The sequence below is a fragment of the Populus trichocarpa genome, chromosome 3 (assembly GCF_000002775.5).
Source record: "Populus trichocarpa isolate Nisqually-1 chromosome 3, P.trichocarpa_v4.1, whole genome shotgun sequence".
Classification (NCBI taxonomy): Eukaryota; Viridiplantae; Streptophyta; class Magnoliopsida; order Malpighiales; family Salicaceae; genus Populus; species Populus trichocarpa.
In genome coordinates, this window is record NC_037287.2 from 21,060,821 (window position 1) to 21,080,316 (window position 19,496).

At 35.2% G+C, this 19,496-nt stretch overlaps 1 protein-coding gene across 1 annotated transcript; it reads left to right on the plus strand.

Moving 5' to 3' along the window:
* Positions 1 to 1,968: 1,968 nt before the first annotated feature.
* On the plus strand, positions 1,969 to 18,293 carry LOC7463606 (callose synthase 3). Its single transcript, XM_002304852.4, has 44 exons — positions 1,969 to 2,131; positions 2,225 to 2,269; positions 2,352 to 2,596; positions 2,739 to 2,839; positions 3,790 to 3,914; positions 4,026 to 4,119; positions 4,296 to 4,406; positions 4,501 to 4,617; positions 4,738 to 4,830; positions 5,108 to 5,199; positions 5,570 to 5,696; positions 6,247 to 6,384; positions 6,490 to 6,566; positions 6,707 to 6,800; positions 7,108 to 7,230; positions 7,439 to 7,556; positions 7,986 to 8,323; positions 8,458 to 8,510; positions 8,592 to 8,652; positions 8,824 to 8,905; positions 9,000 to 9,049; positions 9,132 to 9,218; positions 9,835 to 9,969; positions 10,090 to 10,184; positions 10,286 to 10,379; positions 10,453 to 10,613; positions 10,777 to 10,900; positions 10,986 to 11,083; positions 11,220 to 11,352; positions 11,436 to 11,587; positions 12,664 to 12,773; positions 12,891 to 13,013; positions 13,115 to 13,183; positions 13,284 to 13,473; positions 13,552 to 13,708; positions 14,220 to 14,339; positions 14,420 to 14,538; positions 14,628 to 14,711; positions 15,406 to 15,518; positions 15,611 to 15,840; positions 15,934 to 16,737; positions 16,850 to 16,900; positions 17,339 to 17,524; positions 17,845 to 18,293. Exons 3-44 carry the CDS (start codon positions 2,359 to 2,361, stop codon positions 18,091 to 18,093), a joined length of 5,916 nt encoding a protein of 1,971 aa, XP_002304888.4. The 5' UTR covers positions 1,969 to 2,131; positions 2,225 to 2,269; positions 2,352 to 2,358; the 3' UTR covers positions 18,094 to 18,293.
* Positions 18,294 to 19,496: the final 1,203 nt, after the last annotated feature.

A 19,496-nucleotide genomic window follows, 5' to 3' on the forward strand; every position in this document is an offset into this window, starting at 1 on the left:
ACCTGGTTATATTATTGTTTCAAAAATAAAATAAATTTTTAAAGTTTTTTTTGTATTCTAACGCTAAACCAATTTATTTTCTGTCTTTATGGAATTGCTGTTATTTTATGCTTCCGTGTACATCACATGCTTAGGGCAATTTTGTAGAATGTTGTATTGAATTTTTTCCCCTTCTCTCTTACTTTTTTTTCTTCTGAACGAAGGAATAGCATGTCAACGACCTTAATTATTTTTTGTTCCTTGTTTTTTTCCCTTCAATTTCTGAATAATAAATATATCTAATTTTCCAGAAAGAGAGAGAGAAGATTGAACATGGAATCTACAGAGACTATCCACCATTCTGTCAATGCCACGTCACGAGGGGGTCTTCCTATGGATTGCGGAAGAATGAATCAATACCCTTGTCAGTGGCGGGCAGCGACTGTGTAGGTCCCACTAAAGAGAGATTTCGGACAAAACAAACTGACATTTGTCCCAGGATTATTAACTCGCCAAAAGTCTGTATTACCCTCAATTTTCGAAAAATGACTAGACTGCCCTCGTTGCACGTTCATTTCCTGTTAATTTACTAATATCGCCCGTGTTAAATGAATCTGGCGAGGGCATGGTCGTTCTTTGATGTTTACAGAACGGCTACTTTATGGCTCGATATACCCAGCTTTAAGATCACTAAGAATCTTGCCCTTTTGAATTTTGAATAACTTTCCTAGAATGCCCACGTTTCCCACCGCCTTTAGACGCTGGGACGGATATACCCCCTAACACCAAGGATATCACCATTTTAAAATATTCTAATTAATGGAAATTGATATACTTATTATCATGACAAGTATTCACGGTAGCCATGAACTCATTATACTCGGTGATTGTGTTGCAAGTATTTATTGAATGTGATGCTGTGGTATATAATATTTTTTAAAAGTATTTTTTATTTATAAATATATTAAAATTATTATAAAGTATTAAAAATTAATTTACTTGATTTTTAAAGTGAAATACATTTTTAAAATATATTTAAAATTAAAAACTACCACCCTCTCGAATATTAAAAAAATCTAATACTAAATCACATTTCATTAATATTATACAAATCTATTTAGCAATGTAAAAGATTTATAGTTAAAATAATAACAACAACATTATTATTGTGGTTTTGATTGAGAAATGATACCTAATACTTGCAATTATAAATCAAAAGATCCATTCAATAGAATTTAAGGGTATGATATTTTTCCTAAGTTTATCTAAAATCTTAAGTAAACATGAACAATCATAAAATCTACTCATTATCATATCTATTGATATTAATAGTTCAATGGTGCTAAATCATTCACTTCACAAAATCTCATTATAAAACAAAAAACTATTTATAAAAAACAATTCTCTCACGTAAAAGAGCAAGATTCTTTCAAAAATCTATTATGATTTTAATTTAAATCTTCATTTTATTAAACAAATATATTTTAAGGTATTTACTTTATTTTTACTATATACTCATAGTTTTTAAATTTGACTCGAAAATCAACTCGAAGCATGACTAGATTTTTTTTTAAAAATAAAACAATATTATTTTGATAAAAAAATTAAAAATAAACATCATGTTAATGACGAGCTTTACTTGATTGAGTCCGGGTTCGCTGAGTCACCAGATTAATTAAAATTTTATCTTTTATTTTATTTTTTTCCTCCCTGAACCATTCTAATTCTAAGATAATTCAAGTTATGGACTGATGCACTCAGCTGATCAAGATTTTGATAGATCGCAAAAGCTTTTGTAGGAAAACGGGGGCTGGAGCCAGGCAGACACTGAATCTTTTGCGAGGGTACTCTGGTAATCAAACCAATCCCAGCTCAAAAACAAGAATGGCAATCTCGTAATAACCCAAAACACGAACCCCGTTTTCGCACTAACAAATCTCGAGTCCCTCGCAAACCAATAGAAGTAAACAAACGGTTACGTTCTCTCTCTTTATTTTACCAACCCTTCCATCTCTCCAGCAGCTCACTCACTAAAAAAACACTTCTTCTTTAGCTTCCTTCCCTGCTAAGTAGCTTCCACTTTTTAGTCTCTCTCTTTCTCTCTAACTTTCTCGCTCTAAACATTTCCATTTTCTCTATCATAGGGTTTCTTGTAAGCTTCCTCATCTCTCACATTATAAAAATCCACTGAGTTTTATTTTTATTTTTCATAATAATGTACTTTCTATTTTTATTTTTCTTCCAGATATGCTAGATTCATAGTTATTGCTCACTTCTCTTAAATCTTCTGGTAAATTGCTTTCCTTTTTGGAATTTTTTGAATTTCTTTCCCTTTTTAGGTTTTTGATTCTTATTTATTGTTTTGAGGGAAGGAGAGAGATGGCGTCGACGTCGAGAGGAGGAGGAGGAATGGGGATGGATCAGGCGGCGGCGGGGGTAGGGACTGGAGCGACGCCACCGCCGACGCAACGGAGGATAACGAGGACGCAGACTGCGGGGAATCTGGGAGAGTCGGTATTTGATAGCGAAATAGTGCCTTCTTCGCTTTTTGAGATAGCGCCGATTCTTCGTGTTGCAAATGAAGTTGAAACTAGCAATCCTAGAGTTGCTTATCTTTGTATGTTGTTAGAAAATTAAGTTTCAATTTTTTTTGTGAATTTTCTATTATTTTTAAGTTATGGATTTTTAATTTTTATGCAATGTAGGCTTGATTATATTTTATTTTTATTCATATCTATTGTTTTTTGAAATTAATGTAGGTCGATTTTATGCCTTTGAGAAGGCTCATAGGTTGGATCCTACTTCGAGTGGACGAGGTGTTCGTCAATTTAAAACCGCGCTTCTTCAGCGTTTGGAAAGGGTAAGAGTCATAATACTTTAATGTTTTGATGCTATGGACAAAGATGGGTAGAAAAATCACAAAGTGGATGTCTCCTAGGATGAGCGTGCCATGAGAAACTCCCCTGTCAAGTTGTGAATTGTAATGTTTAGTTTCATATTTTTTATAAATTTGACCTGAAGTTTTAGTGACAGCTTGTTTTCCTACGTAACCATTTATGAGTAAATCTTCACACTGCAACAACCGTTTGTAAGAAAAATAAGGGAGGAGACTTAGTTTCAGCTAACGCACAAGTTGGTTTGAGGACACCTCATACCATCCAACAAAAAAATGTTCCCAGGGTTTGCTCACACACACAGTATGCATAGTTTAGGAGAAATTTTGTATGAAGAGGTGGCAAAACAAGCATGACGTATAGAAAACATAAATAATATTGAAGCTAGATGTTCTCGTCTCAAATAAGCCCTCCAATCCTTCAAAACTCGGTGTAGCATTCAGAGATTGGGCATCAAGATAAGCTTTCCACACTAAATATGCATCTTTTACTAAAAGTATTAATGCCAAAATGATGAAAAAGGGTCTGCATGGAGTTACATACTGAAAGACTTCTACGCGGGCCTATTTTTGTTTCAAAGTGGAGAAAAGATCTAGGTATCTCTTGGAGCAGGCTGAGATAGGCCTTTGGGACTCTGGAATGGGCACTTCAATTCCACCACAAAACTCTTCAGTGCCCTGGTTAGGGAGAGGAGAGTGTACAATGTAGTTTTCTCCTCAAGTATTCTAGGTCAAACATGTTTAATTTGTTACTTTGTATCAACAACAATGTTGTTTTCCTTTAGGAAACCTTGTGGCAGTTGTTGTATTCAATCGTTTCTTCCTTGTGATTCGGTTTATGCACTTGGTCTTTTCCTCAAATGCTCTTGCGTTTGCTCTTGGCATTTTGGTAAAGAAGCTTTGTTTACATTGTTCAGGAGAATGATCCAACCTTGATGGGAAGGGTTAAAAAAAGTGATGCACGAGAAATGCAGGGTTTTTATCAGCATTACTACAAAAAATACATCCAAGCATTGCACAATGCTGCTGATAAAGCTGACCGGTAAATTCTTTTGAAATGAGAGATTTTTTGAAGCTATATCTTATACCAAGTTTCTTTAGATCATACGCTTTGAAGTTGCTGCTTGACTGATACTATTGTGTTTAAATGCAGCGCCCAGCTTACCAAGGCTTATCAGACTGCCAATGTGCTCTTTGAGGTTTTAAAGGCCGTTAATATGACACAATCCATTGAAGTTGATCGCGAGGTGAAACCATGTGACATTTGTAATCTTCTTTCTAGTCACATTAGCACAGTGTGAACGTGTAATCTGACAATATCTGATCGTAAATTCTATTTGCTAGTTGAATTAAGAACTTACATTGCTCGATGCTTGTTATTAGCACTAAATTATTTGTAATCGTGTATCAACTTTGTTCACAGATTTTAGAAGCTCAAGATGAAGTTGCAGAAAAAACTCAGATCTATCTCCCTTACAATATTCTGCCACTTGATCCAGATAGTGCAGATCAAGCGATTATGAGATATCCTGAAGTATCTTTCCTTTATATACTTTATCTTTTGACCTACAACTTAGCTGTTTCTCTTCTATCACTTGAGCATATACGATTTTTGTGTTGATTCACAGATCCAAGCTGCTGTTTTGGCTCTGCGTAACACAAGGGGTCTTCCATGGCCCAAGGACTACAAGAAGAAAACGGACGAAGATGTTTTGGATTGGCTTCAAGCGATGTTTGGGTTTCAGGTGAAACAAATTGAGAAGAATTATTTTCTTTTCTTCAATTGGCTCTTGCAATTTTTCCAGTGATGTGGAACTATTTTATCTGAATATAATTAATTTAAGTGCCATTTAATGATTTTGCAGAAGGATAATGTGGCAAATCAAAGAGAGCACTTAATCTTATTACTTGCTAATGTGCACATGCGACAATTTGTCAAGCCAGATCAACAACCGAAGGTTTGTTAATTGACTCAATTTTAGCGAGAACAGGGTTTTCTCCCTATAAAAAGTGACTGGTTAAAGATTAAATTACCACTTTTTCCAGAAAAAGGATATGCTGTTGGGTATTGTGTCAGCATATTTCTTAATAATAACTTAAACCAATCATAAATGCAGAGGATATACTTTGTTGTGTTTTTGTTCCTCTTTTCTTTCTGTCAATAGTTGCTTTTAGTTGCATTTGTCTTAAATTCTTACTGAAGCTGAAAATCCTCTGTGCATGTTTCTTTGTTAGTTGGATGAGCGTGCATTGACTGAAGTGATGAAGAAACTTTTTAAGAACTACAAAAAATGGTGCAAGTACTTGGACAGAAAAAGTAGCCTTTGGTAAGTGGCCCAATTCTGTTTCATGTGAATAACATGGTAACTTTGCATCTTCCAGTTGGTTAAATGATTTTAGTAATTTGTTCAAGGAAGGATCCAAAATCTTTTAAGAAAAGTGATTAAGAAAACCATGGAAAAGATTGAACTGCTAGCATTGTCATAAATATACAAACCACAACATTGACATGATTATGATTTTAATATCATGGAAATAAGTTGGCTGATACATCATGCATTAAACTCTTTTTGGTTCATTGTGGGTTGCCAAAAAATGAGGGGAAGAGGACAGTTCCAGGGAAAAAAAGAGGATCACAGATTTCCATTCTATGCTCATATTAATGTTGCTATTCGTTGTGGGTTTCTGAATTTGTAGGTTACCGACCATACAGCAGGAGGTGCAGCAGCGTAAATTATTGTACATGGGTTTGTATCTTTTGATATGGGGGGAAGCTGCGAACCTCAGATTCATGCCGGAATGCCTTTGCTATATCTATCATCATGTATGTTTTAAGATAGCTCCATTTTTATCTCATTACTTTTGTTTGGCATTTCTTTCCCTTGAGGGAAACTGGAAACATGGTTTTAGATTTTTAGATTTTTACTCTCTATCTTTAACCTTGTCAGATAAACACCTGATGCCAAGAAATTCTGATAAGTTGATTGACTCTGGTAGAAATAGTGCAGAGGGAGGAATGAGTCTAGTTATGGTTTCAACCTGGATACCGTATTAGAATAGATGGAGCCTTTTCTCATGATAACTCATCCAATGCTCTGCCTACCGTTTATCTTTGGGGCAAGGACACCAACTATAGAAGGGTTGTCATTAAAATTCTTAGTTCCAAACTGGCTTTGGTTTGCATATTTTATACATCCGTGGACACACCCATGAGTGCATGACAATCTCTTAAAGTGACTGTTTTTCATCCTTATTTCAGTGCTTTTTACCTTTGCAATTTCACTACAGATTTGCAAATATGTAATTTCATGAACTTGGTCTTGTTTGTTGGCTGTTATGTGTAACTGGGTGCTTAATTATTTTGCTATTTCCAGATGGCATTTGAGTTATATGGCATGCTAGCTGGAAATGTCAGTCCTATGACTGGAGAAAATGTAAAGCCAGCCTATGGAGGTGAAGAAGAGGCTTTCTTGAGGAAAGTTGTTACTCCTATATACAATGTGATTGCGAAGGTGCTGCTTGCAAAAACTTTCCTTTTATTTTCTAGTCGTGTTAATTTGAGTGCTATAATTTATTTTTGGTTTAACACCTGTCAATATAATTGCACCACATGACAGGAAGCTGAAAGGAGTAAAAAAGGGAAGTCAAAGCATTCTCAATGGAGGAACTATGACGATATAAATGAGTACTTCTGGTATTTTTCTTATGGTTTAATACTGTTCCTTTGAGCTATGTCTGTGTATATCATTCTTTTTAAAAAATTTCATGATCAGCGTGCTCGTGCATAATTTCTCAAAAAAAAAAAAAAAAAACTTACCCTTACATAATTTGTAGGTCAGTTGATTGTTTCCGCTTAGGCTGGCCAATGCGTGCAGATGCTGATTTCTTTTGCCTGTCTTCTGAACAGCTCCGTTTTGTACAAAATGGGGTAAGCAATGAATTACTAGCTTCGCTTGGTTTTCTTTCACCTTTCTTAGAGCTGGTAGCCTAATAATTAAATATGAAAATTGTTGTCACTTTTCACATGTTACTTGTACAGACATGCATGAAATTACCGGACATGATGATATGACCAAATGCTCCTTATCTAATCGAGGGTACAAGTTATTATATGCTGCATTGCACTAGAAGTGTATGGAATGGCAGTTGGATTTCTCTTGCCTGGTTACTGTAATTGGGTTCTTACACTGCAAAAGGGACATTATGTTGATGTGTTAAGCTGTTATGATGTGTAGGATGATAAACCAGCCTATAGAGATCGATGGGTAGGAAAAGTTAATTTCGTGGAGATACGAACATTCTGGCATGTCTTTAGAAGCTTTGATCGAATGTGGAGTTTTTTTATTCTGTGCTTACAGGTACATGTTCTTTCCTTTAATGCACCTGATTTGCTTTATGTTTCTTTATTAACTTTATGCTGATGTGATGCTGGTGCTGATGCTGCCTCATGTGAAGGCTATGATTATTGTTGCTTGGAAATGTTCTTTCCTTTAATGCACCTGATTTGCTTTATGTTTCTTTATTAACTTTATGCTGATGTGATGCTGTTGCTGATGCCATGTGAAGGCTATGATTATTGTTGCTTGGAATGGTTCGGGGAAACTGAGTGCTATCTTTAGTGGTGATGTATTTAAGAAAGTATTGAGTGTCTTCATCACTGCTGCCATATTAAAGCTTGGGCAAGGTAAGAAAGAATGGAGCTGTACTTCTCTTCATTGTCCTTCCAGTCTAAGTTACATCAATATTCTGTTTGTATCAGTTTAAAATGTTAATTTAAGTTCTTCAATTTGGCAATGGATGCACTCTTTTATTTTATTCTTTAATGGTTTTTAATTTCATCCAATCACTTTGCCTTTGTTTTCTCGCTTTTAACATGAGTATGAGTTCAAATTCTGTGACCTTTATTCGGTATGTCCAGAACATTCTCAATTCAATGATTTGTTTACTGAATGAATAGTGTAATCTACATCATGCTCTCCATTTGATGAAATTTCTGAGGAATCTACTCTCTTTTTTCAAGCTATTCCTTTTAGTCATGCTGTATTTTCCGGATTTCTATGAATTGGAAGTTATTAAGTGAGATATGTTCTGAGATCTATTTTAACTGATGCAGCTATCCTTGATGTCATCCTTAGTTGGAAAGCACGGCAGATAATGTCATTTCATGTCAAGTTGAGATATATTTTGAAGGTTGTTTCAGCTGCTGCATGGGTGGTTGTTTTACCAGTAACTTATGCTTACACTTGGAAGGAGAATCCCCCAGGATTTGCTCAAACCATCAAAGGTTGGTTTGGCAACAGTTCAAGCTCGTCTTCCTTGTTTGTATTGGCTGTAGTTATCTACTTGGCACCAAATATGCTGGCAGCATTATTGTTTCTTTTTCCCTTCATACGTCGATTCCTTGAGAGGTCCGACTATAGGATTGTGATGTTTATGATGTGGTGGTCGCAGGTAAAGAAACATTTTTTGTTCTTCATCCTTTCCTTTACTTTTTAAAGGTCATGCAAGGTTATTGCTGTGGATATTTTAACTATTATTCATATAAATCATACTTAGCTTTCATGCCTGCATCTGACACATTGCAGCCTCGGCTCTATGTTGGGAGGGGAATGCATGAGAGTACAATTTCTCTCTTCAAGTAAGGGACACTATTTGAAAGATAAATTAGTGTACTGTAACTTTGCAACTTTTATGACTAATGCCTTCATTGAATGTTCAGGTATACAATGTTTTGGGTTCTTCTTATAGTAACAAAGTTGGCATTTAGTTATTACATAGAGGTGTGTCTTTCTCTCATTTTTAATCTCCTGGTGCTTATTGAACAACACTGAATACAAAGGCAGAGAAAATGAGGCTGTCCTTTGCATGATAAATTCATCTGAATCCTGATCTGTCATGTTAGAAAGAAATTCTTTACCTTTTTACTTCTAAATGTCATTTCTTGGTTGCAGATTAAGCCTTTAGTTGATCCAACAAAAGCCATAATGGATGTCCATATAACGGCTTTCCAGTGGCATGAATTCTTTCCACAAGGTAATAAACTTGAAGACCGTGGTAACATAAGATTTTGTTGCGCTTACATTATGTTGTTCATAAGAAAATTCATGATGTACCTGTTTATATGCAGCAAAGAACAATATTGGTGTGGTGATTGCGCTCTGGGCTCCAATCATTCTTGTACGAGTTGTTCCTTTTCATCTCTAAATTCTATCTGATTCTATTTCAGCAAAATACGATTCTAATGTAGCTAATTTTGCAGGTGTATTTTATGGATGCCCAGATTTGGTATGCAATATTTTCCACATTATTTGGAGGAATTTATGGTGCATTTCGACGTCTTGGAGAGGTTAGCAACATCTTTTTCTTTGTTCTCTTGATAATAGTCTGCAATGAAAATCATCCAGCTTTGTTTGTTTCTCATTTTCCCAATGAACTAAGAGTCTTTTCATAAATCTTGGTGCTGAACATATTCCTGGATGTCAACAATGTTGGCTATCTTCTTCAATATAATCATGCAGGGTACCCTTTTGCTTAGTGAACATAACGATCTGATTTTGCTTTATGCTTAACTTCTAGAGCTAGTATGGCTGCCATTTTTATGCTTTCTACTTTCAATATCTTTAAGACCAATTGACATCTTGGTTTTTGAGTTTTTGTTGTTTAGTCCTTGACTTATTTTATTTCTTTTAGATTCGAACATTGGGAATGCTTAGATCTTGTCTCCAATTATTGACTGATTTTGTGGATGTCAACCATGTTGGCTATCTTCTTCAATATAATCAAGCAGGGTAGTACCCTTTTGCTTAGTGAACATAACAATCTGATTTTGCTTTATGCTTAACTTCTAGAACTAGTATGGCTGCAATTTTTATGCTTTCCACTTTTGATATCTTTAAGACCAATTGACATCTTGGTTTTTGAGTTTTTGTTGTTTAGTCCTTGACTTACTTTGTTTCTTATAGATTCGAACATTGGGAATGCTTAGATCTCGTTTCCAATCATTACCTGGTGCTTTCAATGCCTGTTTAATTCCAGACGAAAAGAGTGAGCGAAAGAAGAAAAGCTTGAAGGCAAGGTTTTCTCGCAATTTTAATGAGGTTAGATTTCGCTACTAGTATTTTTGGGTCAAATATTTCTGACCTTTGTAAATTTTGTAATGCAATCATTACAAAAGATAATCCTCATCTGGAGGTACCAATCTGGGCTGATCACTGCAGAACCCCCCCAACAAAGATACAGAGGCACCAAGGTTTGCACAGCTTTGGAATAAAATCATCAGTAGTTTTAGAGAAGAAGATCTTATAAGCAATAGGTAAGGATGCTGCTCTGAAGAATGTAGTGTTTTTTCTAGTTCCTTACTGACCTTTCCATTCTTACCGTTTCATTTTACTTGATCTGTATATCTCATTCCAGGGAAATGGATTTGTTGCTTGTTCCATATTGGGCTGACCGTGATTTGGGTGTTTTGGGCCTTACACAATGGCCTCCATTTTTGCTCGCTAGCAAGGTGTCTTTCAGCCCATTTTTGTAAATTTGTATAATCTGCGTGCCGAGATATTTAACTCTCTGTCTCCTTTTAGATCCCAATAGCATTAGACATGGCTAAGGACAGTAATGGTAAGGATAAAGAGCTGAAAAAGAGAATCGAGGCTGACAACTACATGTCTTGTGCTGTTTGTGAATGCTATGCTTCTTTTAAGAACATCATCAAGTTTTTGGTTCAAGGGAGACCTGAGACAGAGTGAGTTCCAGTGAATTGCGATGGTTTAGGAAATTTTATATGAAAATCCAAAAGAAATTCAACTTTCTTCGCCACTGTTTACTTTCACTAGGATTTGACATTAGTAACTTTGAGAGCATTTTGTTGATGTGTCTTGATGCATTCCTGATAATTATTTTTTCAGGGTGATTGATTCCATATTTGTTGATGTTGAGAATCACATAAAGCAAGGTGATCTGATAAAAGATTACAAAATGAGTGCTCTTCCTTTACTATACGATCACCTTGTGAAGCTTATCAAATGCTTGGTAATATTCCACATCCTTTCTAGACCAAATGTTGACACAACTATGAATAACCAGAAGCCCTAACCTATGCTCATGAGATTTGCAGGTGGATAATAGGCCAGAGGACAGGGATCAAGTTGTGATTCTCTTCCAGGACATGCTGGAGGTTGTGACAAGAGACATAATGGAGGATCAAATATCCAGGTGTGGACATAGCAGTAATTGTCTCTTCAAATTTGCATCAAAGTTTCTAAGTTGTTGTCTTGAAAACATTATATAGTCGTGTCTTTTTTACATGTTTGCATCCAAGTTTCTAATTTATTTGTTTTTTCCTTGTAAGCCTGGTGGACTCTATCCCTGATGGATCTGGATATGAGGGAATGAAACCCCTTGAACAACAATATCAGTTATTTGCATCTGCTGGAGCTATCAAGTTTCCAATTGAGCCAGAAACAGAAGCATGGAAAGAGAAGGTTTGTGTCGTCAATTGAAATATATTATCATGAAATTGGATGAGCACGCTAATTTATATACCTCTTCTTACCTGTCTTTGCAGATCAAGAGGCTTTATCTTTTGCTTACCACAAAAGAATCTGCTATGGATGTACCATCCAACTTAGAAGCTAGGAGGCGTATTTCTTTCTTCTCAAACTCATTGTTTATGGACATGCCTGCGGCACCTAAAGTTCACAATATGCTTTCTTTCTCGTAAGGCTTTTATGTCATCATAATTATGATTTCATGTTTTACTGTTCTTGAACTGACAACAATCCAAAACCAAATTTGATGTTGCTTATTATTCGAATCTGCTATTGATCACATGCAATCCTTGATGATGTCTTTCCTCACAGTCAACATGTATGATTTGGGCAGTGTAACTAAGATAGTATGACACAAAATAAAAGTTATTAGGATATACTACTTGTCTAAAATAAAGGTTTGACAGAGTTGTCAAAACTTTTGTGGGCAACTTAAGAAAGGCCATGAAATGTTGCATGCCTCTTCCTCTTTTTACCCATATTACTTATTATTTAAAGTAAAACACAATGGACAGGGAGTTCATCGTGATAAAATTCCCTAGGAAAAAGTTTCTTGACAATAAGCCTTTTCTTTTGCTTACCACAAAAGAATCGGCTATGGATGTACCATCCAACTTCAAAGCTAGGAGGCGTATTTCTTTCTTCTCGAACTCATTGTTTATGGACATGCCTACGGAACCTAAAGTTTGCAATATGCTATCTTTCTCGTAAGGCTTTTATGTCATCATAATTGTGATTTCATGTTTCACTGTTCTTGAACTGACAACAATCCAAAACCAAATTTGATGTTGCTTCTTACTCCAATCTGCTATTGATCACATGCAATCCTTGATGAATCTGTCTTTCCTCACAGTCAACATGTATGATTTGGGCAGTGTAACTAAGATAGTATGACACAAAATAAAAGTGATTAGGATATACTAGTCTAAAATAAAGGTTTGACAGAGTTGTCAAAACTTTTGTGGGCAACTTAAGAAAGGCCATGAAATGTTGCATACCCTTCCTTTTTTTACCCACATTACTTATTATTTAAGTAAAATGCAATGGACAGGGAATTGATCGTGATAAAATTCCCTAGGAAAAAGTTTCTTGACAATCTTACTCTTTCAGAGGCTTGCTTTTGATACCCCATTTTTTGTAGAAATTTTCTTCCAGAACCCAGGACAGTTAGTGAAAAAATTAACACTCTGCTGACAACTATACAGAATCAAATTCTTTTTCCTAATGTGATAACTTATCTTGCAGTGTTTTAACTCCTTACTATACAGAGGAGGTACTTTTCTCCTTGCATGATTTGGAAGAGCCAAATGAAGATGGTGTTTCCATCCTCTTTTACTTGCAAAAGATCTTTCCAGGTAATCTTCTTTCCTTTTCTTTTCTGCCAATTGGTGCTGTATCAAATTCCAGATTTATGTCTATGTTTTAACCTTATATCTTCCATTGGTACCTAATAGTCATACATTAATGGACAGATGAGTGGAACCACTTTCTTGAACGAGTGAACTGCACTGGTGAAGAAGAACTTAAAGAAAGAGATGACTTGGAAGAACTTCGATTATGGGCATCATATAGGGGTCAGACTTTGACTAGAACAGGTACTCACTCAATTCCTCTGTTCAGTATTTCTGTTCTGTTTGTTCGCTTTTCCCATTTTATTTATTAATTTATCCTTTGACTATAACATTATCAATGGCAGTGAGAGGTATGATGTACTATCGGCATGCTTTGGAGCTTCAGGCATTCCTTGATATAGCCAAACATGAAGGTGACTCTTGAAAATCTTGGATTCATTGATTGTTAATGATAAGATGTTATAATTATAACCTACATATAATTTTCTTTGTCCTGTTATTACTCTTTTTCAGATTTGATGGAGGGATATAAGGCAATTGAATTAAATACTGAAGATCAGTCAAAGGGGGGAAGCTCACTGTTGGCAGAGTGTCAAGCAGTAGCTGATATGAAATTCACATATGTAGTATCATGCCAGCAATATGGGATTCACAAGCGTTCTGGTGATCTTCGTGCACAGGATATTCTGAGGCTCATGACAACGTAAGCATTCAGGTTTAGCTTTGTTGTTGAGCTTCAGATTTTAACTCTTTTACATGCTGATATATTTCCAATTGGTAGATATCCGTCTCTCCGTGTGGCATACATTGATGAGGTTGAAGAAACTAATCCAGACAAATCCAAGAAGGTCATCCAAAAAGTTTACTATTCATCTCTAGTGAAAGCTGCCTTGCCCAAGTCCATTGATTCTTCTGAGCCAGTGCAAAACTTGGACCAGGTAAAGTTAACTTTTTCAAAAGTTAGGCATATCTTAAAAAGTTAGGTATTGATTCTCATTGTGTGCACTGTAGCAATTATCAACCAAAAACAATAATAAATCACTGTAGCAATTATTAACAAAAAACAATAATATATCACTCTTATTCTAAAGGGTAGCATAAATTTGAGATGAGTATGCTATCTTGAAGCATTCGTTGCACAATTGCTTTTGATAACCTGGACAAACTGCACTCAACAAAGTGATGTCTACAAAGATACATGTCTACTTTCACTGAATAAGTATATTGCCAAAACTTGTATAGATGCTTTTTGCCTGAAAAGGACTCTGGTATCTTCATTCATGATGCTTCTCCTGGAAAGCTCATGGTTGCTCCTCGATTTCTCAGCAAGCACAAGAATTTTAAAAATTAATAAAATAATAATGATAAAAGTGAACTTGGGCAATCTCTTGATTAGACTGAATGAGTATCATAATACTTGCATTGGATTATATTGCTGTCCAAATGCAGGTCATTTACCGGATAAAACTTCCAGGACCAGCTATCTTGGGTGAAGGAAAACCTGAAAACCAGAACCATGCTATTATCTTTACACGTGGAGAAGGCTTGCAAACAATAGATATGAACCAGGTATAATAATGGTGAAATCTAAATAAACATTACCATTAACTTCTGGTTTTGTCCATTGGTTGATGTTTTCACTTCTAAAGGATAACTACATGGAAGAAGCCTTAAAAATGAGGAATTTGCTGCAAGAATTTCTTAAGAAGCCTGATGGTGTGAGGCATCCTTCGATACTAGGACTTAGAGAGCATATATTTACTGGAAGGTAATGTGTTGTTCTTTGTGCTTGGTGCCTTCTCCAGATTATTTTACTGTGATTATGATCACTGGATTTTCTTTCATTGCTTGGTGCAGTGTGTCATCTCTTGCTTGGTTTATGTCAAATCAGGAAACCAGTTTTGTGACTATTGGTCAGAGGCTACTGGCCAACCCTCTGAAGTAAGTTAGAATTGCTTGGAATTACTGTACTCCAAAACTCTCATTTTCCTGTTTCAAGAGAGAGTTAATTAAAAGCTTTAATTCATCACCACATAATCCAGCTTCAATTTTCCAAAAGGAAATTAGTAATGTAGGATAACTAATTGAAGAACATGGCAAAGTTTGTTTGGTCATCAACTGCAGTTCACATTAGCATGTATTATGATGGGCACGGCAATTTTGGAATTTCTGTAGACTTTATTCCGTAGCACTTTTAATGATAGAAACAGGAATTAAGATGGGTTTTTTATTCAGTGAATGATGTATAATATATTTATGGAATAGGATAGATGACATCATGTGAGCAAAAATTCTTGGAGTGGCGCTATTTCCAAGTTAAATTTTACAGAAACTCCTACTTGATTTTGCAATGAGCATGTCAAGAATAAAATTAATTTGGTTCATTTAGATGAACCAATGAAGGATTGGATAATTGGATTTGTTGGCTGCTGACGTTGTTGATAAACAGCCACCACAATTTTGACCTGTGAAACATGTCTTGATCCAGCTGAAGAATTTTCTTTGCTACCCTTACAGGCCTTGGCTGCATATTTGTAATTAATATTTGTCTATTTTGTTTCTTGTTCAACATGGATATCATTCCTTTTTTACTGTTTATTAAATTTCCTTCTTGTCTGTTTTCTTTTCATACAAGGGTGCGGTTCCACTATGGTCATCCAGATGTATTTGATAGGCTTTTCCATCTCACTAGAGGGGGTGTTAGTAAAGCATCTAAGGTTATCAATCTGAGTGAAGATATATTTGCTGGTTTGTATTTGCTTTGGACTTTCTGTTGTCATCTTGGTTTTTGCAGGTTATCCATGCTTTTACTGATTAATGTTTTCAATATGCAACTGCAGGCTTCAATTCCACACTACGTGAAGGGAATGTTACCCATCATGAATATATACAAGTTGGGAAGGGGAGAGATGTGGGCCTTAATCAAATTTCCATGTTCGAGGCCAAAATAGCTAATGGCAATGGAGAGCAGACTCTGAGTCGTGATATCTACCGGCTTGGACACCGTTTTGACTTCTTCCGAATGTTGTCTTGCTATTTCACCACAGTTGGTTTCTACTTCAGTACTCTGGTATGTTACAAATTTCTGTTCATTTGTTCAAAGATGTTATCATGTTATTTTTATATGGGAAACGCTGAAGGTACTAAACATTTTTTCTCACAGATTACAGTGCTCACAGTGTATGTATTCCTTTATGGCCGCCTATACCTTGTTCTCAGTGGGCTTGAAGAAGGTTTGAGTACTCAGAAAGCAATTCGAGACAACAAACCTCTTCAAGTGGCTCTTGCTTCTCAATCTTTTGTTCAAATAGGATTTTTGATGGCATTGCCTATGTTGATGGAAATTGGCTTGGAAAGGGGTTTCCGCACTGCACTAAGTGAATTTTTATTGATGCAATTACAACTAGCACCTGTATTTTTCACATTTTCTCTTGGCACAAAGACCCACTACTATGGAAGGACATTGCTGCATGGTGGGGCAAAATATAGGTCCACTGGTAGAGGTTTTGTGGTCTTCCATGCCAAATTTGCTGACAACTATAGGCTTTATTCCCGCAGTCACTTTGTCAAGGGTATTGAGATGATGATTTTGCTTGTTGTTTATCAAATATTTGGTCAGCCATACAGAAGTGCAGTCGCCTATGTCCTAATAACTATATCTATGTGGTTTATGGTTGGTACCTGGCTTTTTGCTCCATTCCTCTTCAATCCTTCTGGTTTTGAGTGGCAGAAGATTGTTGATGATTGGTCTGATTGGAACAAGTGGATAAGTAACCGTGGAGGAATAGGTGTCCCACCAGAAAAGAGTTGGGAATCATGGTGGGAAGAAGAACAGGAGCATCTTCGTCACTCGGGAAAGCGTGGTATTGTAGCGGAGATACTGTTATCTCTACGATTCTTTATCTATCAATATGGTTTAGTATATCATTTAACGATTACAAAGAAGATGAAAGACAGAAGTTTTTTGGTATGTCCTCAGCTGATCATATTTACTTCTCTTTCCACATTTTTTTTCTCTCATAAGAACTTAAACTGGATGTTGCTAAATCAATGTGGTACCCTTTTTTGCTTGTTCATAGATCTATGGGATATCATGGCTGGTGATCCTTCTAATATTGTTTGTGATGAAGGTGAGCCACTTATCTCTCATAATTTTCTGCATATTTTTCTTAAATGCATTTCTAGCTATTGACTGCTATGTACTGATCTCACTTTATTGGCAATCTGGTTGAAAACCATCAATGCTTCTCGTTCTTCTTCCTTTTCTTCTCCAGTCTTTCACTATTAACAACATTAGGTGCTCAAGATCTTATTTACCAATTCTTTTAGAAGTGAATTTGATTCTTCCAACTTGTAACTACTTTCTGGGAAGGAAAGAAATAATAATAATAATAATAATAAAAAGTATAGTAAACAAAAAGTTAAATCTGTTTCTGCATCTGCTTAATGGAATTGATTATCATCACACGTGAGAATGAATGTTTTGTTTTCCTTGAAATAACATGAACTTCGAGTTGTTGTTATGTGTGGATTTTGTGTATGATTTGACTTCTCTCTTTTTTGCTCAGACTGTATCTGTTGGACGACGAAAGTTCAGTGCTAACTTCCAGCTTGTGTTTCGTCTAATCAAGGGAATGATATTCCTAACTTTTGTGTCCATTCTTGTCACTTTGATTGCACTGCCTCATATGACGGTGCAGGATGTCATTGTATGCATTCTCGCTTTCATGCCAACCGGTTGGGGAATGCTCTTGGTAAGTGGCACGTTTATTTGCTTCCGCGCTAATTTATGCCATTGTTCCAGACATCTTCTTCACTTGAGTCTCAACCATGGTGCATACTTGTGAAGTTTCAAAAAATGCTTAGTGCACACATGGATGCTGCACTCACCACGGGTGCAGATGAGCTCGGCTCTGCCTGTATCTGACTGTCACTCTGTTGAGTTTGTTGATTTAGGTTTAATCCTGTCAAGCATGTACTTGAGAGTAGCACTGCTTTGTTGCATTTGGTTTCAGATCTTTATCACACCCATGTTAATCAACCTTCTGTTTATGTTCCCTTCGATTTTTTCCAGATTGCTCAAGCTTGTAAACCTGTTGTTCAACGAGCCGGGTTTTGGGGATCAGTTCGGACACTTGCACGTGGGTATGAAATCGTTATGGGCTTGCTCCTGTTCACTCCAGTTGCATTCCTCGCCTGGTTCCCTTTTGTGTCTGAATTCCAGACTCGTATGCTGTTCAACCAAGCATTCAGTAGAGGTCTGCAAATTTCTCGCATTCTTGGCGGCCATAGGAAGGATCGCTCCTCAAGGAACAAGGAGTAATCTCAGTACCAATTCAACACTAGTGTGTGTGTATCTATTCTGTCAGTCACACTAGCCTGCCTGTGAAAATTCTGTTCATATCTATTCTAACCTTGTAATTATGGAAGAGCCAGGAATACTAGCTGTTGAGTTCTTGGCATTTTTATTAAACAATATAGAGGAGTTTAAAAATTTATTATTTAAAGATTTGATTTTTTTTATTTGAATAATTTTTTAAAGACTGATTTGTTGCAAATTATATGCTGTTTAATTGTCCAATCTTTGATGGTAATTTACATGAACAACCAATGATAAATCTTCTAAATAGAAACCACCAATATTTTGTCTAACAAATAACCTTAAAAAAATAAGAAATATAACTTTATGTTTAAAAAAAATTCTAAAAGTCATATAAATACTATCTATTTGTCTTTTAAATAATATTTATTTATTATTTAAGGATAATTTTAGAAATTTAATCAATCAAGTTTCTACGTGATTATTCTAAAACTAGAATTATAATCACTGAATTAAATATATTTTAATATTTAATTTTTAAAATTATTTTCAATCAAGTTATATTTTATTAATTATTTTAATGTAATTTATGATAAATAGTACTTAATATGTGATTCATTAGGTTTTTAATATGTTGATCCAAATATAAATTATAATTTTAAATAAATAGAATTAAATAAATCAAACAATTTAATTTTATTATCAATTCAATAATTGATTAATTTATATTTGAAGATCTAGTGCACTATTTAATAATGTGTCATGATCCCCTAAATATTAAGAAAGTCATAAGTGATTTGACTTAACCTTTTAGTGGCCGACTGATTTTTTAGTGTAATTATTATTCCTTCATCAATAATGTTTCGATTTAGATATTTTAGCATGGAGTGTCTGTCATGTCAAATCATATTTATTCGCAACATTATAATCATTAATCCTTTAAATAAGATTTGAAACTCTTTTTAAATCTTATTTCACATTACACAAGGATTTAACAACAAATACTATTTGAGAATATGTGAAACATTTTTTCTAATTCACCTAGGGTGATGAATCCTCTCTTGATCACTCAAATATCTTCATATAGTTTACGTTATATCCAATGTCTACCTATTTGTTACATTTACCAAGATAACGTGCAACAAGATCAAACACACTTTCTATATAAGATAACTTAGTGATCTCAAGTCCAATGATTACTTACACATTCGTCAAATGAGCCTTTTCATAAATACAAATGATATCTCCATAAGAAATTCTCATGCAGGTCAGTTCAGTGTAAATGTCTTATGACAAGCACCTACATAGTAGTTCTAGGTATCCCTTATACCTTAGCTTATGAGAACAATTGTTTCCTTTCATAAATGAAAGAAAATAAGTGAAAAATATACATATATTTTTATTCC